General features: G+C 43.7%; 1 protein-coding gene and 2 non-coding genes across 8 annotated transcripts in view; 2 read left to right on the forward strand and 1 right to left on the reverse strand.

The window, feature by feature from the left end:
* The first annotated feature begins 16,464 nt into the window (after window positions 1-16,464).
* Window positions 16,465-16,536, forward strand: TRNAG-UCC (transfer RNA glycine (anticodon UCC)). The gene has a single exon. It is a non-coding gene; the product is annotated as a tRNA-Gly (tRNA).
* Window positions 16,537-16,705: 169 nt separating this feature from the next.
* On the reverse strand, window positions 16,706-16,777 carry TRNAC-GCA (transfer RNA cysteine (anticodon GCA)). Its single transcript has one exon. It is a non-coding gene; the product is annotated as a tRNA-Cys (tRNA).
* Window positions 16,778-17,971: 1,194 nt separating this feature from the next.
* Window positions 17,972-18,236, forward strand: part of LOC138365858 (protein FAN-like) — a 36,689-nt gene continuing 36,424 nt past the window's right edge. For 4 of the 6 annotated variants that reach the window (XR_011229054.1, XM_069326440.1, XM_069326441.1 and 1 more), the window contains exon 1: window positions 17,972-18,133. Coding sequence is in view for 3 of the 6 variants with exons in the window: in XM_069326440.1 (XP_069182541.1) it covers window positions 18,117-18,133 (17 nt within the window). In the remaining 3 variants the exon portion in view is untranslated. The remainder of the gene's footprint in view (window positions 18,134-18,236) is intronic. The other 2 variants (XM_069326443.1, XM_069326444.1) reach the window with 2 other exon arrangements.

Below are 18,236 nucleotides of genomic sequence, written 5' to 3' on the forward strand. Positions count from 1 at the left end.
GCCAGAGTGTACAGGAGTGTACCTGCGGCTTACCGACGCCAGAGTGTACAGGAGTGTACCTGCGGCTTACCGACGCCAGAGTGTACAGGAGTGTACCTGCGGCACACCGACGCCAGAGTGCGCCTGCGGCATACCGACGCCACAGTGTACCTGCGGCATACCGACGCCACAGTGTACCTGCGGCATACCGACGCCAGAGTGCGCCTGCGGCATACCGACGCCACAGTGTACCTGCGGCATACCGACGCCACAGTGTACCTGCGGCATACCGACGCCAGAGTGTACCTGCGGCATACCGACGCCAGAGTGTACCTGCGGCATACCGACGCCAGAGTGCGCCTGCGGCATACCGACGCCACAGTGTACCTGCGGCATACCGACGCCAGAGTGTACCTGCGGCATACCGACGCCAGAGTGCGCCTGCGGCATACCGACGCCAGAGTGCGCCTGCGGCATACCGACGCCAGAGTGCGCCTGCGGCATACCGACGCCAGTGTACCTGCGGCATACCGACGCCAGAGTGTACCTGCGGCATACCGACGCCAGAGTGCGCCTGCGGCATACCGACGCCAGTGTACCTGCGGCATACCGACGCCAGAGTGCGCCTGCGGCATACCGACGCCAGAGTGCAAGGGTATCACCTTATTTCCGGTGTTTTCAACTAAATAAACCTTTGTACATCAGCGAAAACCTCCCATTTTCTGTTTAAAGACGAATTAAAAGTGATCACTCCAGCTGTTGTGTTACCAACAGTGTTACAACACACTGCTAACATTCCCAATTTAAATATTTTAAAAGAATTAAAACTCGATTTATTTTAATTTACACTCAATACATCTCACTTTATCACAACGATTTAATTATATTCCAGTGCATAAAATTTAAATTAATGAAAAGTTTTTAGATAAAAAATCCACTTGATTTTCTACGCCCTGAATTATGAATTAGTAATTGAGTTAAGTTTCTGTTTATTTACTTATATACAAGAAGGAACATTGAGTTATGGGAGAACATAGTGTTCTTACTTTCTTGTAAGACCAATAACATTAACAGCGTTCGTGGCACAGCCCAATATGTTCTGTCTCCTCTGCAGGATGTGCAGTCCTGCACATCCTGCAGAGGAGCCTCACTTGCTTCATTTACACTGAACAATGATTTTGAGCAAATAAATTTATCATCATTTTGGATTAAGGTTAAACACGAATTAACGACTTTAAGTACAAAGGCTAACTTGATGTTATTACCTTGTACTAACACTGCTAGTTTGTGTGAATGAGCATTTTACACATTATCTAAATTACAAACGAGCGAGAGAAACCAGGTCAACACTGCAGCAGGTGTGTGAGCAGTGTTGTCCTCCGGTGTGTTCCAAACTGGACTCAACACCTTATGAACAAACAAGCACATCCTTCTCATTAAATTAAAACTGTTTTTAAATACTGTTTACTGCGTCTTTTTTGCTAGAATTTCATGCAAAATGTTTATTTTTTCTAAATTTGTCCTCAAAATAAAAATGTGTAATTTAAGTGAATAGGTTCCATGCATAAATATACATTTATCATGTGTTAAAACAATTCACGGAGATTGTGGCTGGTCTACTACACTAGGTGAGTACATAGGCCTACTGAGGCGTACATAGGCCTATAGGCCCATCCCTTGTTGACGTACTCACCTATTTGTGCTTGAGGGGGTTGAGCTTTGTCTCCCGTCGACGTGTTGTGTGTCCCGCCTTATTCTTGAGTACTTTATAGTTCCCCCGAGTGTTCAGGATTATTCCAGTGACGGGTAGGATCCTCACACGGTCCCTTACACCTGTCCTGGTAGGATTACACGGTCCCTTACACCCGTCCTGGTAGGATTACACGGTCCCTTACACCCGTCCTGGTAGGATTACACAATCTACAAGTCCTACAACTCTAACTCGGGTCCCCTGTCCGGTAACTCAGGGTGGTGGCAGCATTACTTGGTAAGTCATACCAAGGATATAGCTACTAATATTTCTATCTCGCTCTCCTTCACTAGTTTCTCACTTTCCCTCTCTCTCACTCACTCGTTCTCTCTCTCTCTCTCACTCGTTCTCTCTCTCTCTCTCTCTCTCTCTCTCTCTCTCTACATTATATATATATATATATATATATATATATATATATATATATATTATATATATATATATATATATATATATATATATATATATATATATATATATATATATATATTAGATTAATTGTTTTAGGTCCTCGTATGACGGCCCGATTGTTAACTTCTTACAAGATCGGTAGAGCATCCGTTAGTACAAGGGTAGCAGCGAAGTGCCTGCCAGTTAATACAATGGCTTTAATGCCAGCAAGACCAAGGTATGTGGCTTCAATGCCTCCAAGACCAAGGAAAAATTGTATAGTTCGCCCCCCTTTGACCAGTGAAAGGGATTTTGATATTTTTTCCAAAAATTGCTCAAGTTTTAACGCCGCTCTGAAATTGCAGAAAAGAATATTCTATGAAAACAGAAGGAAATAGGAACGTACCTTTAATTGGTAGCTTTGTGTCCCACGAAGAGCTGCTATACACACTTACCTGCAAGGATGTGAAGATATTCACCCGTATTAGTCACATGTAAAACATTTTAATCATACACTACAAATATATTACGTCTGGTATTACTTCGCCTGGAAAACACAAAATGTTAAAGGGTCAATATTCAGTCACGTCTGCGGTAGTAACACGTCAGCAGACAGCGGAGGTCTAGACACAACCCGTCAGCAGACAGCGGAGGTCTAGACACAACCCGTCAGCAGACAGCGGAGGTCTAGACGCAACACGTCAGCAGACAGCGGAGGTCTAGACACAACACGTCAGCAGACAGCGAGGTCTGGACACAACACGACAGCAGACAGCGAGGTCTAGACACAACACGTCAGCAGACAGCGAGGTCTAGACACAACACGTCAGCAGACAGCGAGGTCTAGACACAACACGACAGCAGACAGCGAGGTCTAGACACAACACGTCAGCAGACAGCGAGGTCTAGACACAACACGTCAGCAGACAGCGAAGTCTAGACACAACACGACAGCAGACAGCGAGGTCTAGACACAACACGTCAGCAGACAGCGAGGTCTAGACAACACGTCAGCAGACAGCGAGGTCTAGGTACAGGAGTACACCGAGGTACAGTTCTGCTCTCCCACTGGCCAGTAATGTCTTGACCGGTCACCCTTGACTTGCTCTATCATTACACTTCAAAAATAAAGAAAATCTCTCTGGAAGATTATTTAACATTAACTTTAGATTAAGAAATATTTAGGATGATGCATCACAGTTCCGACAGCCGTATATGTAACCATTGTAATTGTGTACAATGCTTCTAAAAGGAGGGCAACACCATAGTATTATTGAGACGCTTCTGAATTTTTTCCAAGTTAATAATAACACAAATGTTTGTTAGTTAATCCTCAATAAACTTTGATCGAAGAAATAACGATTACAGTCGACTGTTAAAAATGGGCAGAAGTGGCGGATGACTGTTCCATCAACGAGACTGAGCCCCGCTATTTAAACGTGTCAAAGAGCTACTGAGAGGGGATATTGTCAGAGCGAAAAATATTAGGGCCTCGAGTTTTGTTGGACAAAGCGGATTACAGAGGCAAAATTCGTAACGCTCTTAGCGAGTCAGCAAAATTGCAAGCTTTGATGACATGTATTGCTTCCTAAGTTTGAAAATTTCAAGTTGAACTTAATGCAGCTTTGTTCGCTGGTAAGTCCAAGAGAGCTCTCAACACCTGACTATTGGCGTTGATTGTAACAGCAGGAAGCTCAATACACCTGACTGATTACTTGTTGATGGTAACACTATGAAATTTAATTCACTTGGACCATCAGGAACTCGAACTCAGGCCACAAAAGTCAGAGATATATTGCCTACCAGCCAGGCCATGGATGCTCACAATAAGGATCTGAGAAACAGCTCACTAAAGAAAACTTTAAAGTTTCCTGCAGCACCACTAAAGTATATGGATGGAACCCACACACCAGCACAACTAATTCACTAAACAGAATGATTCCTTACACTACAGCAAGTGTGTAATACATCAGGCTACACGAAGGCTCAACTCAAGGGCTGGTCATTACATACACATCTCGCAGGGCGTAAAGTCGATAGCACTACATCATCTATCGCCTCGTGGAAGGTACTCACCTAGTTGTGCTTGCGGGGGTTGAGCTCTGGCTCTTTGGCCCCGCCTTCAACCGTCTATCAACTGGTGTACAGGTTCCTGAGCCCACTGGGCTCTATCATATCTACATTTGAAACTGTGTATGGAGTCAGCCTCCACCACATCACTGGCTAATGCATTCTATCCGTTAACTACTCTGACACTGTGGGCCCCTCCTTCAGTACCAAATCTACACAGTAAAATAACAACGTACTGGAGTAAACGATATGGAATAAAATGCAGAATAGAACCAGTGAAGAGCAGAGGTGTCATAGGCACAATCAGAGAACACTGTATAAACATCAGAGGTTGTGGGAACCGACCTGTGAGATTTATATTTATTTTATTTATATGAATTTATATTTACGATAATTTATATACTTCGATAGCAATTTGTATAATGATAAGTGGACTGTATTTCTGCAATAATCTCAATCTCACAAATCGATCCTCTACACATTAGGGGGGTTTATTAAATTAATATATATGCAGCCAATCAAACTACAGTAATAGACTACATACATTGAAAAGGTTCCTTATCTTATAGTACAGCAGGTTAGTCCACCAGGTATAACTAGGGTGTAGACACCAAATTATCCTCTTTGAGGTAGCTTCCATCACCCAGTAACTGGTGCACAAAGTCTTCCTCGTCTTGACCTGTCAAAAAGGCGCTAACTGTGAAGCCAGGTTCTATATATGACAAGCTATATCAGAGAAAACACTATACATGGAAAAATAAAGACCTGGCTTAATTACCTTTAGTTTGAGGCGATTTCGTGATCTAACCGGGTCACCCTATATCCTGACATTAATGGCCATAAATGAATGATAAACGGGTTTCGGATAGACACTTAACTTGAATTTGTAGACAGCGTGTTGATAATGGTACACCTTTGGTTTCCATAACACTACGTCCAAGTAAAATTAACAGGAGCCGAATTTGCTCCCGTGAGCCTCTGGTCTAGTCTCAACAATGGCTGCGTCTAACACTCCATACTATTGACGCCTGGCCGACATTGTCCAGATATGATAGGAGCCGAATTTGCTCCACGCGTCTCGGATGTGACACAACAATGCTCCCCCCCTTCCTCACTCTGACGCCTGGCTTACATTGTCCAGATTTCAGAAAGTGATAGAAGGGTCACATTTACTCTACTTTAATATTGATAATTAAGTTAATTTATATGAGATGGTTTATGATGGTAAAGTCCAAAGACTAATGTATTTAAGAATAATTCCCACCTTAATAGGTGGTGATTTATAATAGTATGTGGTGATGATATCCCGATTTCTATAGACGGTAATTCCACTACAAGTTACGTTTTCTATGGGTAACTTGTTGGTAATACAGCTATTATCTGTATGATTATTAAATGGTGTCGGATTTTCCGACAGAGGTCCGCGGTTGTTCAACGTCCTCCCAGCGAGCATAAGAAATATTGCCGGAACAACCTTGGACATCTTCAAGAGGAAACTGGATTGTTTCCTCCAATGAGTGCCGGATCAACCGAGCTGTGGTGGGTATGTGGCCCTGCGGGCCGCTCCAAGCAACAGCCTGGTGGACCAAACTCTCACAAGTCAAGCCTGGCCTCGGGCCGGGCTTGGAGAGAACTCCCAGAACCCCATCAACCAGTAGCTACATCCTCTATGTCCTGCTGACAATGTGTAGTGTCACATTAGTGGGTACACCACATTAACGTAAATCTTTGGATTAAGTAATGATACGAACCCTTCGTAACCGGGTTCTTTTTAACTATGATGCTACTCAAGCTCAGAGGACCCTAACCTTGGTGGAAATCTAGTGTAATGTTTAAGGTAGATAAAAATAACGCTTAAAATAACCCGTTATTACCCATCACTATAATAAATTGTACAAGTTACTATGTGAAGTCATCCGGAGCGGCGTCACTAGCCCTCACGCTAGCCTGCTGCACAGATGACGGACACTATACGCCTCTGACGAGGTCATCAACGCACCTCTAGCCTTCATGCTAGCTGCAGTCATGGAGAAGCCTTCAAGCGCTCCCCCTGTGTAGCGCACTCGCTGGTACGCTCAACCAGCAAAGTCAGCAACACTCAACTAGCCTCACTGGCTAGTACCTTTCAGGAATAAAGTTCACAACGCCGAACTACAGCGTTCAACTAACCCTACTGGCTAGCACCTAAGAGTGAAGTCTACAGCGTCCAACCGCAGCGTGGGTACTAGCCCCACTGGCTAGTACCTCTAGGAGTGACGGCCACAGCGTTCAACTAGCCCACTTGCCTAGCATCTTCAGGTCGACCAAAGTACTTTCCACTCTCCCGGCTTCACTGTACTTCCCTCGCCTGTCCCTGGTTGGTAATCACCTTCGAGCCCGGTCGACTAGAAGATGAGAAACTACGATTAATGGGAGGGTCAACTGCTATAGTTCGACACCTGGATCATAGATGGCGCCGAGGTCCGTCACACGTAAAGCCGGGACTGGCTGGTTTACACTCACGCAGTGGATGAGGCTAGCTAGCATGGCCAGTAATTTTGTATATACATATTTTCCCAGTAAATGTCATTATCATTTTAATCGCTGTGTTTAGGCTGCTCTTCTTATGCTATGACAATATGTGGGTCAAGGTCGACCCTAGCTATTACAGAGAGGTGAATTAATTTGAATAAAAACTACATACCCTGTAGAGCGGTTTACACGTACCAGTTTCTGAGACACACTAGGCTAGAGGACAGAAGCAACATTCCTTCCTAGTAGTGTGTCTACCAGTCCAGACTACAGGCTGGAGGCAAACCTGGAGTATATGCAGGGATGTGGAAGACGACTGTGGAGGAGCTCCAAGCCAGACTAGGCCAAAGAACTAAGGGGTATTCTATTCTTTCAAAATTAATTGACGGCTACCTTGGGTGCAACTGGCGAGCGCGAGTCTAAGTCGTGACACTGGTTGAGGAGGTACACCTCCTGACCATAGAAGAGCAAGGGCGGCACCCGGTGTGTAGTGATCACAGGTTTGCACGGCCTTATTGCACGCCCTCACTGCTCCACAACGCTCCTGGGGCGGTGAGTAATTCTTACAGTAGTTCACACTCGGGGGAGTTAATAGGGTCCATGTGGTCCTTGGGCGACACGAGGGTAAAAGTGTTAACTCCAGCTACAACGCAATCACAGGGCCCCGTCTAGGAGCAGGACACAAAGTGTTAAGAATGTTTTTGTTACGAACCCAAGTTCATCGTCAGAGCACGGCGCAGTGACGTCAACGCCATCTGTGAGTCCGCTCCCGAAACCCCCACAACACGGACAACGCCATCTAGTGATGACGGGAATATACCGGCAAGAGGCACTAGATTCCTGTCCTAGTCGGCTCGTGAGGTAGCTGGTGCTGACCTCTAGTGAGGTGGTGTTTAGAAAAGCAGCGCCATCTGTCATAAGCGGAGTTGGATGTATGTGTCTAAGCCAGTAAGTGATGTTTCCTAGTGGTCCCATGTAGTGTCCCAGTGTACTGTTGACGTGTCTGTATTCACAGAGTCAACGTAGGGCTGCTGTGATACAAGGACAGGCAGTCTACCCCGGGCAGCCAAGGTCTCTACACCAGTCTGCTTTAAGGAAGCAGTGAGCCGCCGCCGGAAGAGAACTGTAAAGTGTTCTACTGTCTGCCTGTGGAGTGGCAACAATGGAGAAACACAAGTAAATAAACAATGAAACACTAACAATATAAAACAATTTAAACACGTTTGAACATTTATAACAAGTTTTGTAGTCAAAACTTTAGGGGCCTGACGGATCAGTGGACAGCGCTCGGGATTCGTACTCCTAGGGTCCGGGGATCCATCCCGGCGAAGGCGGAAACTAATGGACAGAGTTTCTTTCACTCTGGTGCCCCTTGTTCACCTAGCAGTAAATAGGTACCTGGGAGTTATACAGCTGCTACGGGCTGCTTCCTGTGTGTATGTGTGTGTGGGTACTCGCCTAGTTGTGCTTGCGGAGGTTGAGCTCTTGCTCTTTGGTCCCGCCTCTAATGTGTGTATGAAAAAAAAAGTTGATTGACAGTTGAGAGGCGGGCCGAAAGAGCCAGAGCTCAACCCCGCAGGCACAACTAGGAGAATACAACTATATGAATACGAGCAAAGAAAGCAAATCAGAAATGAACTTGGTGCCTTGATGTACTGACAGGCGCAGACTAGCGGCAGCAGGGAGGAGCGACTGTGACCACTTGTGTGTGTGGATCACGGCGTCCTCGTGAGATCGCCGAAATTCCCAGAAAATATACTAAGTAGCAGAAATTAAAAAAAAAAAAGTTAGAAAATATACTACCAAATTAACTAGTTGCATATAATACAATTTTAACATTAAAAAACAAAAAGTAGAAGAAATGGATGACGTGGCTTACTAGAAGAAACTGTAGTCAAAACTATAGTTGTACTATAGTTTTGACTACAGTTTCATTCATTGAAAACTTTTGAAAAATACACGAAATGGGAAATAACTCACAGGAACAATAATTACCGAGAAATTTCTGACACAACATGGCCGAAGCAACACAGAGCAGCAAGAAACACATAGCAGAACATCTAAGGTGCAATGCGCTACAATTAAACGAGAAATGATGCTGTTGAAGAAAATGAGGAAATCTCAACTGGAGTTGGCTTGATGACGACGTAGTCAGCGTGGCAAGGTCCTCTTGAATACCGCGTAGAGTTCTGAACTCTGCACCACTGAAGAGGGCTACCACATTAGTTATGGCGGCCCTCAACTTTAGTGAAAGGTGTATAGAAAGTACAGAGGCTCACCTTGAACCTGTAGTCTTCTGAGATAGAGGTAGAAGGTATCCTAGGCTTCGGGGGTAGATGAGGCATGGAACGGAAGGCTGGCGAGGTTCCTATGTACTGTCAATAAGAGGAATTAGGCCCGAAGTCCAGCACGAGGACTCACAGGGGTTGACTCTGCAAGGTGCGGCCGTCTTCTGCAGAGTCCTGCCCCAGGGGTGCGCGGCGCTCCTGCGCACCGGCCGCCCTCCACAAATCAGGGACCAGTACTGCCTGTGAGAGAGAGCACTCCCGCCCGAGTCTATACTAAATGTGGTTCCCGCCACACGAGATACAAACATGGATGATCCATTAGGCAACAGTAAGTATGACACACTAAGCACAAACAAGGAAGGATATTACACTAGGTAACAGCAAAGAGTAATGCACTAGATTACAGCAATGGTGATCCACTATAGGCTACAGCAAAAAATGGTATGTTAGGCTACAGCAAAAATTATATGTTTGGCTATAACACCGGTGATATGTTTGGCTACAACACAGGTGATATGTTAGGCTACAACATAGGTGATATGTTTGTTTACAACACCGGTGATATATTAGGCTACAACACCGGTGATACGTTAGGTCACAGCACCGGTGATATGTTAGGCTACAACACAGGTGATAGGTTAGGCTACAACACTGGTGATATGTTAGGCTACAACACAGGTGATATGTTAGGCTACAACACAGGTGATATGTTAGGCTACAACACAGGTGATATGTTAGGCTACAACACTGGTGATATGTTAGGCTACAACACAGGTGATATGTTAGGCTACAACACAGGTGATATGTTAGGCTACAACACCGGTGATATGTTAGGCTACAACACAGGTGATATGTTAGGCTACAACACCGGTGATATGTTAGGCTACAACACCGGTGATATGTTAGGCTACAACACAGGTGATATGTTAGGCTACAACACAGGTGATATGTTAGGCTACAACACAGGTTATATGTTAGGCTACAACACAGGTGATATGTTAGGCTACAACACAGGTTATATGTTAGGCTACAACACAGGTTATATGTTAGGCTACAACACAGGTTATATGTTAGGCTACAACACAGGTGATATGTTAGGTTACTATACAGGTGATATGTTAGGCTACAACACAGGTGATATGTTTGTTTACAACAAGAATGATATTTTAGGTTACATCAAGAATGATATGTTAGGCTACATCAAGAATGATATGTTAGGCTACATCAAGAATGATATGTTAGGCTACATCAAGAATGATATTTTAGTCTACATCAGGAATGATATTCTTGATATCATTCCAACTGATATATGTATATGTAGTTTGACCTCCGTGTCCACTCTGCTTGAGTGGAGGACGGTGTGGACTGACCTCCTTGCGCGATTTCTGTACCCGTCGTCGCGGGAAGGAAGGAAGGAATTATCACGGGAAAGCACCAAGCCATTGCGACTATATAGCACTGGGAAGGAGTCAGGATAAGGATTTGGGATGGGACGGGGGAAAGGAATGGTGCCCAACCACTTGGACGGTCGGGGATTGAACGCAGACTTGCATAAAGCAAGTTCGTCGCTCTCCCGTCCAGCCCAAGTGGTTGGCGTCGTCGCGGGAGATCCTCCATAGGTCTCTGCATGAATACCAACGAACTCCTATCTACATTTATTGGGGACTCAAGGCTCGTAGGGCTGCTTCTGTTGTGGGGAGCGGGATATTCTGATGCATGTATTTTATTTCTGTCGACAAGGTCCTGTTTTTGTGCGTTGGCTCCGGAGGCATATTGGTGCTCTCTGTGGTACGGGTCTTCACTTGGATTTTTGTGGCTTTTATTTTATTTTCGGGAGAAGAGATCGGAAGATTCGGAACACATTGTTTCTGTTACTTGCTGATATTATTGACTGTTTTTTAAAGTTGTTGTTATAGATTCAGCTACTCGGAACAAGTTCCAAGTAGCACGGGCTATGGTGAGCCCGTAACTTAGCTGGCACAGGAGCGGAGCAAGTAGCACGGGCTATGGTGAGTCCGTAGTAAACTTACCTGGCACAGGAGCGGTGCCTGTCGTATTTGCTGTTTTTGGAGAGGTCGGCTGAAGAAGTACTCGGTGGCTCAGGTGGGGGAAGGCTCCACTGTAGGCTGTGGTGGCTTCGCCCTCTGCAGTGCGTCGGTGGTTCACGGCAGAGAGTAGCGCCTCCGGGTGACTGGTGCATATTCCTGGGTGCTTCTGTGTGGAAGTTGCATGATTCAGGTCGTTTGTGAACATACTGTTTTGTGGGTGTAGTGCTTTGTGGAGAGTGTGTGGGTTGCTGTGTTTATACGTGATCTTTACTGTCTTATATTACGTGTTCCTAAATGTTATCCTAGCAAAGGTGTATTTGGAATGAGTGACTGTTTCCTTGGGTTTCCCTGCTTGTGTTGGGGGTTTCCGTTTTTCCATTTGTACATACATTGAAGTACCTTAAATTTTCGGTGTTGTAACAGGTTATAGGGTGTAGACATCCTTTGTTTCATTGTAAGGGTTAAGACAGTCTGGTACTGTGTATTATCCTTATAACAGATTCATACTGTTTCTTCGAATAGAATTCGTTATGATCCATTTTGCTATTTGTATGTTAAGTGTAATGCTTGTGTAGTGATTGTTGTACCTATCTAACGTGACAATTGATTTTTTTTAGTTCTAATGAATTGTATTTGGCGTTTGTAATGGTATCAATGTATATTTGTTATAAGATCCATAAATATTTTGTTTATTTGTACATATTCTGTTATTAAAATAATAACGAAACAATGAACGGAGGTCAACCGTAGCTGTGTTTGCGATAATTTACAATATTGTTTTATATTTCTAGAACAAGGATTTTTTAATATATTTTAATATTCAGCGACGATTCTTCACATATATTTTTTTAATTTTAACATTATTTATTTTTTCTTATTTCCCTCTTACGTGCTCAAGGGTGTCCAGAGGCCGTAAACAACTCATATTAGCTCATTAGCACTTTGAACACTCCAGTGACAGCGGTCACGGGAGACTAGTAAGGTGGATTTTGAGTGGTACCATAGACGGATAATTACTATTTAATTTCTGGTTTTCTATTGGACTTAATATAAACCTACAAAGCCACGACTTTGCATCATTACTAACACTGAGGCCTAGACCCTAACCAATAGAAGATGACGTCACAGCAGAGAAAACTCCGCCCATTCACCATCACCACAGTTGTCAGCTGTGTAAATTGTCATCCACACTATCGTGGAAGTAAACGTTTCATTCATTTAGACGGTCGCTCTATCAACTGCGCTACTGAGCTAGTTCTATGACTTGGGCGTTGATCACCCAGTTCTCCTGTTTAACGATTCACCGATGTCCTGTTGGCGATGTCCATCAAGCAAACCACGTCATGTATCTATAGCCAACCAGCTCCAAATTACATTCCATATTAGCTGCCATCTTGCAGACCACGACGGAACACTCGACATACTGTCCCAGCCATAGTGTAAACATCAGATTGACACGAATCCGAATATATACAGGATAAGACACCCCGAAGGGCGAGCTTGGAAGTGGGGACAGAAGAAGAATAAAGGGGGTGAGAGGAAGTAGATTTTGTAGGAGAAAAAGAGCCAGGGCTAAACCCAGCTGTGTGGCGTTAGGCTGCGGCATTTGAAGCAAGTACTGTACTCAGTCGGGTGCTTCAGTGGCAACAACACGGACATCACAAAACTCACGTCATCGCTGTGATTGGCTCAAAAGCGTTAGGGCTGAACGTTTACGGATGGTTTGCGCTGGGTGTTGAGAGCTGTATATATATAGATGGCGGATACTGGGTGTTGAGAGCTAAAGTTTAACGAAATACAGAGTTAGGAGGAGGATCGTGGATGGTAGAGATGAGCTTGTGGGTGTTCCGTGGTTGTCTAAGAGAATGTAAGAGAAAGTCAATGTGTTGTTCGTGATAAGAGAGTAGTTTGTCAAGTTTTTTGTCTAATAAAGTTTTCCAGTAAAAAATTGAGGACAGGAATGTTGGTACTTTCATGAAGACTTTCGCTGGTATTGAAATCGTCCCATCGAGTGTTAAGTACCGATCTAAGTGGTCTGTTTTGTATTCTATGAGATTGTCACGATGCAATAGACCTATAAGTGAGGTGCTTCACCTCATCTTCGGATATGAGGATGCCAGCAATATGCATCCATGAAAACTTTGTAATTTTTTGTACGAGGTCTTGGTTATTAATAAAAAATTACATGAGAACTTGTTTCTGTATTAGAATTGTATGATGCGCAGTAACATATTGTGAGGGACGCAATACTCTAACACTTCTTGTTGCTATCTTCTCACAGTGAGACGATTGAGGAACCGTACTTATGTTTATTTATTTTTCATGTTTTATTTATGTTTACTTATTTTTTGCTTTATGTTTATTATGTTTTTTATTAAATAAAGGAGCGGAGACTGAAATTAATACTAATGTGTATATCGAGTTAATCATTAATTTGATGTCTTAATTTCTAAAAATTTCGCTAAGACTCCTAATGTATTATTACCTATGTAGTGACAGCCAAGTTGAGAGGGAGGAGGCTCCGCCGTGATGGGTGGCGCCCACACACACGTCACGTTGACCAACAAACCTCTTACAATAGTTGGCCCAACGGCTGTACAGTCTTGTTCAGAGCAACCACGCTGTTCCCGCCTCACAACTGTTAAGAATTCCGAACCCCATTACGTAAGATTTAGCTTCTTCTTCTTCTTGTTTTATATTCATGCCGCAACTATGAACAAAATTTCCATGTAACACAGGCAATCTGATGGCTCTCTGAGTTATCGTTTGTTCTTTAAGTCTCTATGAATCTTGTGTGTGTATATTGTTGATATGATATCTGAAAACTCAGATATTCCTCTCCTTTCTGAGAAAACTCAGAGTTTTCAGTTGCATATAGTCCTGGGGACCATTCAGGCATGTTCGCATTGATATCATATGTGTAATCGTTTATCACGAATGAATATATTATGTTGTATTATTAAATAACAGCAAAACATATTAATATAGTAATGATCGTGCGTGTGTCAGCGCAGACGGGAGGTATAAGCGACACAGGTGTGAGTGAGTGAGAGTGTGAAGGATGGAACAATTAATCCAGCACTTGTTCCCGTCACAACCAGGCTACGCTCGCTAGGCTATTCATCAAGTTGTACCTTTCTTTGCCTGAATTTTGTGTTTGTTTTATTATTTTGTCTCTTCTTGTTTTGTTAATAATTATTCATTTATTCTATATTTCATTTATTCTATATTCTCTTCTATTAAAGCGTTTATATAAAACATTTTTAACTATTTCGTTGAATGTCGTAAATCATTAATGAAATTAAAGATTTAAACACCTAGAGAACGTAGCGAGCTGTGAATGTTCTCTGTCATAACATCATTTAACCAGCGGGTTACACACCCTCCAACTTACAACCCAACAACTTCCTAAGTTATAACCTTCGTAAATATATGAATCAACAACACCAAATTGGAAGACATGGTCAGTAACGCACATCTGCCCGGAGCACATAACTTACGATCAAGGGAGGCAAGTTACGACTTCTTTTGACTCCCTCGTAGCTCTGTACACTGACAGTGTGGGTCATATTCATGAGTAATGTTGCCGCTTCATCACACCTCTCCAACTGCTTATTATGCGGTTGCTGGAAGAGTCAATAACACAGGGAGGGATATTGTACCACTACACTAGCACATGTTGTACTACTAAACTAGCACCTGAAAATTGTACCACTACACTAGCACATGTTGTACTACTAAACTAGCACCTGAAAATTGTACCACTACACTAGCACATGTTGTACCACTACACTAGCACCTGTATATTGTACCACTACACTAGCACATGCTGTACTACTAAACTAGCACCTGTATATTGTACCACTACACTAGTACATGTTGTACTACTAAACTAGCACCTGTAAATTGTACCACTACACTAGCACAAGCATATTGTACCACTACACTAGCACCTGTATATTGTACCGCTACACTAGCACAAGCATATTGTACCACTACACTAGCACCTGCATATTGTACCACTAAACTAACACCTGTATATTGTACCACTACACTAGTACAAGTATGTTGTATCCCTAAACTGTACATTGTACCACTACACTAGTACAAGTATGTTGTATCACTAAACTAGCCCTGCATATTGTACCACAACACCATCACCTGTGTATGGTACTAATACACACCAGCACCTGCATATTGTACCACAACACCATCACCTGTGTATGGTACTAATACACACCAGCACCTGCATATTGTACCACAACACCAGCACCTGCATATTGTACCACAACACCAGCACCTGCATATTGAACCACAACACCAGCACCTGCATATTGTACCACAACACCAGCACCTGCATATTGTACCACAACACCAGCACCTGCATATTGTACCACTGCACCAGCACCTGCATATTTTACCACTGCACCCAGCACCTGCATATTGTACCAATGCACCCAGCACCTGCATATTGTACCACTGCACCCAGCACCTGCATATTGTACCACTGCACCCAGCACCTGCATACTGTACCACTGCACCAGCACCTGCATATTGTACCACTGCACCCAGCACCTGCATATTGTACCACTGCACCAGCACTTGCATATTGTACCACTGCACCCAGCACCTGCATATTGTACCACTGCACCAGCACCTGCATATTGTACCACTGCACCAGCACCTGCATATTTTACCACTGCACCAGCACCTGCATACTGTACCACTGCACCCAGCACCTGCATACTGTACCACTGCACCCAGCACCTGCATACTGTACCACTACACCAGCACCTGCATATTGTACCACTGCACCAGCATCTGCATATTGTACAACTGCACCCAGCACCTGCATACTGTACCACTGCACCCAGCACCTGCATATTGTACCACTGCACCCAGCACCTGCATACTGTACCACTACACCAGCACCTGCATATTGTACCACTGCACCAGCATCTGCATATTGTACCATTGCACCCAGCACCTGCATACTGTACCACTGCACCCAGCACCTGCATATTGTACCACTGCACCAGCACCTGCATATTGTACCACTGCACCAGCACCTGCATATTGTACCACTGCACCCAGCACCTGCATACTGTACCACTACACCAGCACCTGCATATTGTACCACTGCACCAGCACCTGCATATTGTACCACTGCACCCAGCACCTGCATATTGTACCACTGCACCCAGCACCTGCATACTGTACCACTACACCAAGCCGTAAATGCCAAAATTATGTTAAATTTTAAAGTCCAACTGGAAATGATTATCAAGGCCAATGGAGGGGGGACCTTTGAAAACCGCCGACTTTGTTTCATCGAAGCCGCTAGTATTAATGGCTCTGGAAAATTCAAGTAAATAATTTATAAATGACTATAATAGATAAATATAAAAAGAAAGGCATCTGGGTACAGGCGATGGTGGTATAGTGGTGAGCATAGCTGCCTTCCAAGCAGTTGACCCGGGTTCGATTCCCGGCCATCGCATTTTTCGAATTTGTCATTTTATTTTTTTGCAGATTTTGTTAGTTTTAATTCTCATTTAACTTCTAAACATAATACGTATATTTATAATACTTCACCTGTAAACTACGGAAAATATATAAAAATAACAATAAAAGAAAAATGGTATGTGTGTTACGGCAGACATAAGGTGAGGGGGCGCCCGGGATTGAACCAGGGACCTCTCGATCTGCAGTCGAATGCTCTACCACTGAGCTACACCCCCGCGCTCTGGACATACTCACCAGTCTTCCTACAACACATTTTATTTATAAATATTTGGACTCTATTGCATTTTAAATCTCTATTAGATGGTGTTATAGTATCCTTTCCATGTCCACTGGATGGGGGGGGGGGGGGGTGCAGGACGAACATATCATTTGTGACACTATAGCTCTCATATGTCAGTTGCTTAATTAAGAAATTGTACTTGTGGTCGATCACGAACCCATTGATGGTGTGACGACTTATATTGAATTTTGTAACTAGCTCATCAAGATTGTAACTTGCTTAGCTAGATGAATTGTGGGGTTCAGTCCCTGAGCCAATTATGTGTCTGTAACCCTTTCCACTACCGCCCACAGGATGGGTATGGGGTGCATAATAAATGAACTAAACTAAACTAACTCCCATGAATGAAACCAAATTTAAATCTTGGAATGATTAATAAATAAAATAAATAAATAAATAAATAAATAAATGTTTATTTAGGTAAGGTACATACATAAAGAGATTTTACAAAGTTTGTTGGATTAATAGATAGAGCTAGTACATACAATGCCTAAAGCCACTATTACGCAAAGCGTTTAAGCTAAGCTAAGAGTTTGTGTAATGAGTGAGCCTGGATGCACGTATTCTTCACGTAATATTAATATTTGTTATGCTTAACTTATTGAACTGCATCTCTTAATTAAAATTACCCTAACTCATCTTCACTAAATTTCAAAACATTGTAAGGCTTTAAGGTTTAATTTCACTCTGCACAATTGAGTTACGGGAAAGTTGTACATGTAGGCTCCATACACAGTTTCAAATATAGGTCTGATAGAGCCCAGTAGGCTCAGGAATCTGTACACCAGTTGATTGACGGTTGAGAAGCGGGACCAAAGAGCCAGAGGTCAACCCTTGCAAGCACAACTAGGTGAGTACAGCTGGGCCCTGGTACCCCCCCCCCCACACCACAGCAAAACAACACTCCCCAACAAGCACCATTGTCCGCAACCGTTCCTTCACGCCCAAGGCGCTTACCACAGCCACACATGCACTGTAGCTGGAACTAGACATAGCGACAATTAAACGAGGTGTCTCAACGTACAAAAATATGGTACAATATATTAAACTCAAAGTGTATAAACAAACTCCAATTGCTCGTCCATGAACAAACACTGGGGCGAAGTCGAGTGTGAAGTAAGGTGAGGACGGGTCGGGACGCGTTGACAATCAGCTGTTGGAGGCGCTGTTAGCTCACACGACTGGCGTACATCTTGCCCTATTGTAGAGGCTGTAGGCCTAGTGGGCGAGTGTGGCCCCGGCGATGGTAGCGTGCTGAGTGTGCTCGCCTCACCATGGACGGCGTCGACCGGTGAGTGTCGACCAATGTGGCAGTGTATGTTGGTGAGAGGGAGGGAGACTTTTATGGTGGAGCTCCTGGAGTATGGTGTATGCTGGGGGTGCTGGAGTATGGT

The sequence above is a fragment of the Procambarus clarkii genome, chromosome 18, assembly GCF_040958095.1.
Source record: "Procambarus clarkii isolate CNS0578487 chromosome 18, FALCON_Pclarkii_2.0, whole genome shotgun sequence".
In the NCBI taxonomy this organism is placed as follows: domain Eukaryota; kingdom Metazoa; phylum Arthropoda; class Malacostraca; order Decapoda; family Cambaridae; genus Procambarus; species Procambarus clarkii.